This window comes from Sordaria macrospora, chromosome 4 (genome assembly GCF_033870435.1).
Source record: "Sordaria macrospora chromosome 4, complete sequence".
Classification (NCBI taxonomy): Eukaryota; Fungi; Ascomycota; class Sordariomycetes; order Sordariales; family Sordariaceae; genus Sordaria; species Sordaria macrospora.
The window spans coordinates 3,227,130-3,236,080 of NC_089374.1; the positions used below are offsets into that span (position 1 = coordinate 3,227,130).

The following is an 8,951-nucleotide window of genomic DNA, read 5'->3' on the forward strand; positions in this document are numbered from 1 at the left end:
GGGTCCCAGGGGCTGGGAGGGGCTTGCCGCTCGTTTGGGCCTAGCCTTTTGAGCTTGAATCGGTTGTTGCAGCCTGCGTGGGTCATTTTCACTTGTTCACCAAACGGTTTTGAACATTTCGATCCCTAATCCCAACCACCCCAGAAGATCCCCCAGAATCCAAATCCGAGCTTCCACTTGGCAGATTCAACAACGGTTTCAATTTCAGTGGCAAACATTTGACTTTTGTTAGCGAACGTCACGCTTTGTTTTAGAGCGAACTGTTTGGTGGCACAATCAATATTTTCACTAACCGTCTCCATCACAGGGAGGAGGATGAAGGGACCAACACCAACAACAACAATACTTGGTCAGTCGGCCATGTCGGCTCCGGCGACCGCTGCAGTGAGTTTTGGCTCTTTCTCTCTTCCATGTGCGATTTCAACAAGTAATCCATACTCCCTAGTTTGCCCAAACATCAAACTGTCTTCAAAGGAACCATATCATCCTTTCCCTAGGTCAACAACATAGAAAAGAACAAGGCTACCTACAACAGCCACGTCCACCGCTAAACCATGATGTAATTCTTCAACAAAGGATGCGAATCCAGTCTCCCCGTGTGCGGTAGTATCGATTAGTTGCACTGTCTTGGCGGCTCCCCCCACTCACCTTTCCCACGGCCCACGGGCCCCTGGCCCCCATCCGTTCATGCATTTTTGATTTGACCATTCAGTCTCGCCAACTCAGCAGTGAGAAAAGGAAAAAAAAAAAAAGTAACATTCACACCACGCAAGACGCATGATCCTGGATGCGCTCGGCGTTTGATTGGACCCCTCCTCGTCGGATCCAGGCCACCGGAATCCCCTGGGGGGCCTTACAGAAACGGACAGACTGCAGGAGCGAATATGGACCGTACACGGAAATAGTTCTGGTCAATTGCTTTTCATTCATGGTGTTATCTGCTAACTTCCGTTTGTGCTCAATAAAGGTATCGTAAATTGGTTGTACCATGTCGGTTGAGGGACCGTTAGATATGCAACATGACATGGAATCCAGCAACGCCAAAACGCACAAGCCCAAAGAGAGCATTCTCCTGTCATGGAAATGGTTGACCAACACATCAAATGCTGTGGAATTTTCTGAGGGGATCGACAAGGAGGACGCTGTCCGGAGTTTAAGCTTGAAAACCCCCGAACCCCATCGATCTATGTATGAACCCCCGACGAACCCGTCCGTCCGCTCGGATCCGTTGCCGAGACGCACAAGAGATCCACCAGTTCACGATCAAATCCCGGTTCTAGAAACCCACGAGCTTGTGATTCTCTTGGGTTCGCGATTGATGTCATTGCGGTCGACATGGTGTTTTGGTTTCCCCGGTATTCCTAGCCCGGAAATTTCTTCCTGCCTTACTCAACTCTCACGTTCCGGTTTGTTTACATTTGCAATTGGTTCCGAATCGATTCAAGAACCTGAACTCCTCTGTATAAATTTGCAACTCGCGACCCTTGTAAGGATGCGCAATGCAATTCTCCTTCTCGCTGATGAAATTTATCTAGCTCCCCACGACAGGGCTTGAATCGCTCAATTTACCAACAACAAAGCGTGCGTTCAGAATCCATTGACGAGCAAACCGGCCTCGGCTTGATCCCTCACCTAAAGTGCCAACTCATGCATTTCACTACTGTGTATGCACCATCAATCATCCCCATTTCCTCGAGCCCTTCCGTGGATCACACCCACAAGCACCTTCCAAGAGGCAGACACACACCGTCGCCTGAACAGCCGGAGAGAGTATCACCACTCCAACCCCAGCCAGCCAGAGGTCTAGAGGAATGATTCAGAAATGACAACAGAGATCGTTGCTGGAGTACGGTCGGTGTCCACACATGTGCGCTGTCTGATACCACGAGACTTCAGGACGAAGTATGGGTGTGCATACGGGACAATGAAGTTTAATAGACGTATTGCTATCTGGCTAGGTACTGAATGCCAACATGCGTGATGATCATACAAGGAGACATCAATTTCCCCATGACTGGAACAGATCAAAATGACCAACAAATCCCAACAATCATGAAGGTCGGTACGACTTAAGGAGCATATGAGACAACACGAAATAAACAGCCATCAACCGAAATAGAGACACATGAGATATCTGGGGGAAAAGACCAATATGCATAATTTCTCGCTTCTTGCTCCTGTACTCTGCTTTTTGACCTCACTCAAATGCCCTCGGAAATAACGCCAATCATCATCATCGTCATCATCCAACCACCTCGTGCGTGACACCTGATAACAGCAAAGACATCCACCAAGGCCGCCCATCGTCATCGTCGTCATCGTCGTAACTGTAAAAGGACTCGCAGTGCCTCCCACCGATCTTTCTGTCTTTACTCTCTCGAACTCGAATGCCGCCGCCACCAACTAAACCCGTCCTAATAAGAAAAAGGGTAGCCGGATCATGTCCAGCCGTATGGATATCAATGCCAATGGATAGGTATTGTAGAAGCACAAAAGTTTCACCATCCCAAAAGTGCCAAGATGCAATATCGCCAGCAAAGAAATGTGCATAGCTAAAAAAAACACACGGGAGGCATTGCAGATGGGTGTAGGGGGGTTGCGTTATGCAATACAACAATAAATATTTCTTCTTCCCCTTCCTTCAACGCCCTTCCGTTCCAAAACGCCAATACGCTATGCTTATATGATATCTCTTTTTTTTGTGTAAATGCAAAACCGGTCCAGTCCTACACAAGTTGCTTCAAGAGTTTGGGGGGAGGGAAATGCGTAGAGGTAGCGGGTAGGGTATCGCAGCATCGTCCAGCGAACAGCTTACAATTCATACAACGCTCCAGAAGTCAAAACATGCTTTTACAAAAGCCTGGGGGTATATCATCAAAGACTTCATCCAAGTGTCCGACCACTATGGATCGCCTGCACAGATGCGGCTCTAGGAGCTGTTGGGTCTGCAAGCAGGGGGGAGGGAGAACCAAAGTTGCCCTCGCGGTAGTTGGGCGGAAGCGAAGTGTGATCCCATCCTTCCTCGTTGAGTGCACTCAAATAGCGACTTCCCACTTTGTCACGAAGTGACTCGATCTTCCGACGGTACAGTTCGCCGTCGACATCCCAGTTGCCGTTGTCCCTCCACGACTGAGACTCGGATGAACCTTTGTGGGAGGGATAAAGAGGGGGTATGCTGGGAATGACGGTGGACTCAATCCTGGGGATGTCGGCAGGCGCTCGGGAGTCGGGCAAAGGGCTAGCCACAAGTGCCTCCTGAGGTGCGTGCACCTCGGTAGGTTGTGAAATACGATAATGTTCGTTGTGACCCGAAGCGGCTCTATCACCAGGCCTGGTGCGATCGTCAACGAGAGCTACAGGAGCCGGCGTCTCGTTAGTAGCGAGATCCACAATTCGTCGTTTGGGTGCTTTCCGACGGCGCGTAGACGCAGTGTTGAGTTCGCTTGATGTACTTTTGGGCATGGGCCTCTCCTTCCTAAGGACAGTCGGTTCTCTTGGAGGCGGCTCGTAAACAAACGTAGGCTTGCTGACATCCACCGCGGGCAATTCCTGCGGTGCAGGTTTGATGACGGGAACGGCTGGCGGCTCTGCTGCCCGTTCAACCAGGTACCGCTTCTCCGAGTAGCTGGGCCCCGACCCATCGATAGTGATATCTTCGGTATATCCCGGTGTCTGACGGAACAGGTTAAAAATGGTAATGCGGTAGTCGCGGTGGGTTCGCGTAAAAGGATTGCCCTCCACATAGATTTCCCGGAGTTCCGGGATACCAGTGAGACGGGCCAACTCCATAGGATCGGCAACTTGATTGTCCCTCAAATCCAGTCTCTCCAAGGGGTAGAGCTTCTCAATGCCCACAATCGACGTCAAGCGGTTGGCGCGGAGGTTGAGGGCTGTAATAGCGGGAAGAGGACACCGGATAAGCGAATGGAGCGAGTCGATCATGCAATGAGCCAGGTTCAAGGCGCGAAGGGCTGTAAGGGTTGCAAGGCTGTCAGGAATCTGGGTGAACAAGTTCGCTGACAGGTCGAGGGAGTGGAGAGTATTAGCCAATGGCGCCAGACTGGCCGCCGGGATCGAGGTAAGGGAGTTGTCGGCGAGGCTCAAATGCTTGAGGAAACGCCACTTCGAGGGAGGAAGTGTTCCCATATTGAGCAAGTTCGAGGAACTTCCACGAGAGTTGTACCAGGAATCTGAAAGGCTCGAGTGTGAGCTTCCAGACCCAGACCGCCGGATCTTGTGGTTCCCCCGGACGTTGCTTGAGCCATTCCTGGAGCTGGTAGGCCTGCGCGGGGAGTGGCTTCGTGGTCGCCCGTCCTTTGTTGGTGTCCTGGACTCATCGCTGTCCACCCTCACGACGGACGGACGCCTGCTGTTATGTAAAGCCGCTCCCAAGTGGTCAGGTCCAGATTCGCTGTTTAACGAACCAACCGGTATCTCGGTGTTAGAGGCCCTCGCATCTGGAGAACTAGGTGGCGAGTTCGACTTCTGCGCCGCCTGCGGGATTGTGGGACTTCTCCGAGGACTTGGTGCGGCCCAAGGTCCGGTTGGGGAAGACTGCGCTTTTGACGAGCGGCGACGCCTCTTATCCATGTCGTCCAGCACGATATCAATCAGAACATCTGCAGGGTCATCGAGACTGGCGCGCTTGAGCGTGAGAGAGCGAAGCTGCTCGGCTAGCCGGTCCCAACCGAAAAACTGCCTGAAGTCGGTGTCGCTCACTTCTAGGGCCTGGACGTTCTTGAAGACATAAAGAGGGACGGCCGAGTCGAAAGGAAATTCCTCATATCCTTTGATCAACCGCGCGCGGAAGTCGGGGGCGAGGCGTAGGCAAGGGATCTTTGTGAAGGCAGAGTACAAGTACTTGAGGTCAGCCTGAATGGCAGCCTTCTGCTTCTCAGAACGAGCGGCGGATATGCTAGAGCCGATTCCAAAACTCGACCACAGAGCAGACATGCCCGACATGACACTCCTGATGCTTGACACAGAGTGAATTGAGCCGACGTCGGAGCCACGGCTCTTGGACCGTTGCGTTTGGCTGAGGAAGGATACATAGTTTCCTGAATTTCGATTGTCGTGCAGATTCTCCAGGCGAACCTTCATGGGACCGACAGGAATAGCCAGCTCTTCGAATCGGGAGAGTAGATAGAACAGGTGGTGGGCGGTAAGAGCCAGTTTCGCCGACTTAACGTTGTGGGATGTGAAGTTCAAGGAGCCCAGGGATAGAGCTGCAGCCAAGGTGCTCGAAGGCGATGAAGACGTCGAAGGTCGCTCAGGGAGAGAAGAGGTGGTTGGGGCCGAGGTGGAGAGCACCGAAACGCTCTGTGAAGATGCATGGCGAGGAGTGGTTTGTCTCCTAAACTGTAGCGCGTTGGCGAGGGCCTTTTCATGGGTCCGCACGAAGCTCGCCAGTTGCTAGAAAATGGTATGGTTGATTAGCATGATTATTCTCTAGAATCGGAAAATGCAATGCAGTTTACGCGCCAAAGAATCCTCCTACCTTGATGAAAAACTCCCCGTCTTCCGAATCCATATTCAGCATTTAATATGCATAACGGGTTGGAACGTTTGTATGTAAAAAGGGTTGCGTTTCCCAGGCTCGGACAGCGGGGAAAGGCGTGTCAGAGAAGACGGTGTCGGCGCTGGGAAGTGTTTATGTGCAGCTCGGACTCGGAAGGCTACGCTTGTGATCGTGCGGTCTGTAGGGAGTTTGCGGGTGATTGTCGTGGCAAAAGTCGGACAGCAGTCGGTCTGCGTAATGTCATGTGTTAGTTAGTCGAGCCGTCACCTCGCACAGGCACAGACGCCTCGTTCTTTCGGCAAGCCCTTCTTGTCTGGCACAGCGACCGCTTGGAGCTCGCTCAAGTCGCGGAAATCGAGGTCGATGAGATCGGAGAAGGTTATGAGGGCCGTTATGGGTTCAGCAGAGTGGGCGTATATCTGGTGGAAATGATCCCATTCGGCATCAAAGTCGGGTCCAAGATATGTCGAGTGCGAGGATACTGGCGACAATGCGGCGCGTATTATGTAGGTGTGTAAGGTGTGCAGATGTGGTTCGGCGGCAAGCAGAGGTTCCAGTTTCTGTGCGACGGATAGGTACTTGAAGGGCGGGTCGTTGTCGGGCCACCGGTTGCGGTGTGTGCGTGTTCACCCAACAGTTTCAGTCGTGCTCGGCGGTTTCAAAGCCGACTTGTAGTCGGTAGTCCAGGTTGTAGCAAAGTAGCGGTATCGAGGCGGTGATCTCCCGGCAGCTGGAGACGACGCAGATACCGATACCGCGGCAGCAGAAATGGCGGACCAAATCCAGTGGTTGAGAATTGGTAGTGTAGAGCCCAAAGGTGGAATCCACGCAGAGATGCAGCAGTAGGGTGCAGCAAGTATACGAGGACGGAATGAGCCACCGATCACGCGTGCACACCGATGGAGGAGGGGTGTCATGTCCTCGCATAGGCTAGCAAGAGGCCAACTTGAGGTTGGGCGGGCCAGTCACAAGATGATTTCCTTCCATGCTGTGCCAGTGTGGCCTGGGTCGGCGCCGCAGCACCAAACAGTAGGTCTGTCGAGGACGGCGATCTCCGCTGCAAGATGGACTCGGATGGGATGGGGATCGAGAGTGCTGGAGAAACCACCAAGAACGACCGAAAAGCCCTCCATGTTGTGGAATAGAAGCCGAAGAAGAGGAGCACGATGACGACTGACTGGCGATGCGCTGGGAGCGATATGATGCGACGACGATGCGACGACGATGCGATGCGAGCAAGCTGGCTGGCTGGCCGGCACTGGCCCAGCAGAACAAGAAGGGGGAACAACGGTAGAACGGGCGGAAAGGAGGCCAAAGAAACATCAGGCAACTCACCGAGTCCACACAATCTGGCGCGACCGTTCGTCTCACGGTGACCAGTCTCCTACAAAGAACCAAGGACGGTTTCGGGTCCAATCCCGAGGGCGCACTCGACGACTTTTGTATGCAATGATGCGGCCGCGAAACGTGTCGGCGGACAGACACGCACGCGAGTGAATACAAGGCGGCGACGGGAAGTCGGCGGGAAGTCGATACTCGCTCGGGGGAGGTGGGCGAGCTGAAGAGAGCTGAGGAAGTTGTTGAGGTGACGTGCCCAACGGGAACACACTAAGGTCAGGTAGAACCTCGGTGGCAGGACAACTAAGGGCGGGGACCTTGCTGGAGATCGGGTTTGTGAGGTGGACGGGAGGCGGGACGGAGGGCGGAGAAAAAAGGCGGATGGATGACGGGAGGACGAGGTGGACGTGGACGAGCACAGGACAGGATGATGATACCTTGGTTGGAGTGAGGTATGTGAAAGTCCGAGTGCGCTCCCTCTGTACACAAACTCTTCTCGATATCGCGTGTTTGGGTGGTGCTGCTGTCCGGCGCAACCACAAAACCACGGAGGGGGGAAGGAGGGAAGAGAAGAAAAAGAAGGGTCTTCCTGATAGTCGGTCGGTCGGGGGGGCGGACGGTGACTAAATTAAAATACGGGCGGGCTGCGAACCTGCGAGTCCCTTCACAATCGGGGGCCCCCCGTCCCCTCCCTCTACCAGCAGGAGGGCAGCACGCCGTCGGTCCAGTCCAGTCGACCGCTGGGCTCCAATAGGCAAGTGGGTTTTGGGTAGTGACTGGGCAGATGAGATTGGCGGCGCTAGCACCACGACGAAAGGTAGGGGCACGGCAGCCGCCTGCGCTTCGCGAGTACCTCTCTGTTAGCGGCCCGCCTCACTTGCAAACGGGAAACCACCACGCGTTCCGCTTCCAACGCTTTGGGATCGCTGCTAGGAAGCCTCAACAGTGGAAACTACGTCTCGGGGGTCCCATTGTGCCCTCACAGTTCCATCGCGCAATTTTGATTGATTTCCTGCGTGTTGCTCTCTGTAGCGGGGCACGTTGGCGCGCTAACAGGAATAGGGAAGATGGTACACCACGGTTACCAGCTTGGGGGCGGGGCTAAGGTAGCGACGAAACTTGGAAACCTGGACCAAGCCGTGGGTTGAACTGCCCATTGCTACCCCAGGCAATTTCAGCAATGCGATTTCCCAAGCCGTGGACCACATCTCCCGACATGTCCCCTGTGTTCGTCTCTTCGTGTTCGCACGGCCGTCCCCCTCAGCCCTCGTTGCAGTTACAGTCATGTCCCCACTGTCTCAGGGTTGCTGAAGGTAAGAGGCCGGGAACCGATGAGGATGAGGTGACTCGGTCGATGATCGTCAACCGTGATGGTTAGGCGGCGTGGATGATTCACTTCAGGTGGTTTTGCATCGCCGAAGCTGGTGTCAGAGTCCTTTTGTCCGAAAAGACCCAGGGACATCAAGACACTCCGGACTCTGGATCGGTCCCTTTCCTTGGAACAGAGACTTCTTCAACTTGGACGTGGAATGTTGGGAAGCACGAGGTCGAAGCCTTTGTCTCATTGGAGAATATGCGGGCAGATATACAGTAGTCTACATGCCTATAACCAACTTATATGGCCCTACCGATACCTCCTACACTACCTCTATTTACTCGGTGCTTGACAGTTGCTAATTGTCCCTCGCAGATATCGTGCTCCATGCTGACTTGACCGCTACCCTCCGACATATCATCGTCGTACATGTACAGCGCCAGTAAATTCAGAACCTCAAGCCAAAAAGGTAGCAGTCCTATATTAGAATCCTGTGGAATTTACTATCATACAACGCCAAAGTGTGTCTGTCTCTCGGCTCTCTTAGATTATGGCTTGCCTGGGTTTCAGTTGTTGTGTTGTTGTTGAAGCAGCCGCTCAAGCAGTCCAGGCCAAAAGCATTCAGAACCTGGGAAAAGGCCAATGATGGCTTCGAGATCAGAGATGCAGTGCAGGGCATTTGCAGGACGCAATGCAAGTCTCATTTCACCTACCCACAAAGCAGCAATAGAACCTGTTGTCGATAGGACAACAGCGATCGGACCAAACACAAGAAGCCAC

At 53.4% G+C, this 8,951-nt stretch overlaps 1 protein-coding gene across 1 annotated transcript; it reads right to left on the reverse strand.

The window, feature by feature from the left end:
• Positions 1–2,004: 2,004 nt before the first annotated feature.
• SMAC4_00136 (uncharacterized protein) lies at positions 2,005–8,728 on the reverse strand. Its single transcript, XM_003351547.2, has 2 exons — positions 5,498–8,728; positions 2,005–5,412 (listed from the first exon to the last, which is right to left on the reverse strand). Exons 1-2 carry the CDS (start codon positions 5,537–5,539, stop codon positions 2,884–2,886), a joined length of 2,571 nt encoding a protein of 856 aa, XP_003351595.2. The 5' UTR covers positions 5,540–8,728; the 3' UTR covers positions 2,005–2,883.
• Positions 8,729–8,951: the final 223 nt, after the last annotated feature.

What these genes read in the sequence shown, in the direction of transcription:
- SMAC4_00136 (XM_003351547.2), bottom strand. Translation starts at nt 5,539, where the DNA reads ATGCTGAATATGGATTCGGAAGACGGGGAGTTTTTCATCAAG. An exon ending in ACGGGGAGTTTTTCATCAAG is followed by an intron (nt 5,413 to 5,497) that starts GTAGGAGGATTC and finishes ACCATTTTCTAG; the next exon opens with CAACTGGCGAGCTTCGTGCG.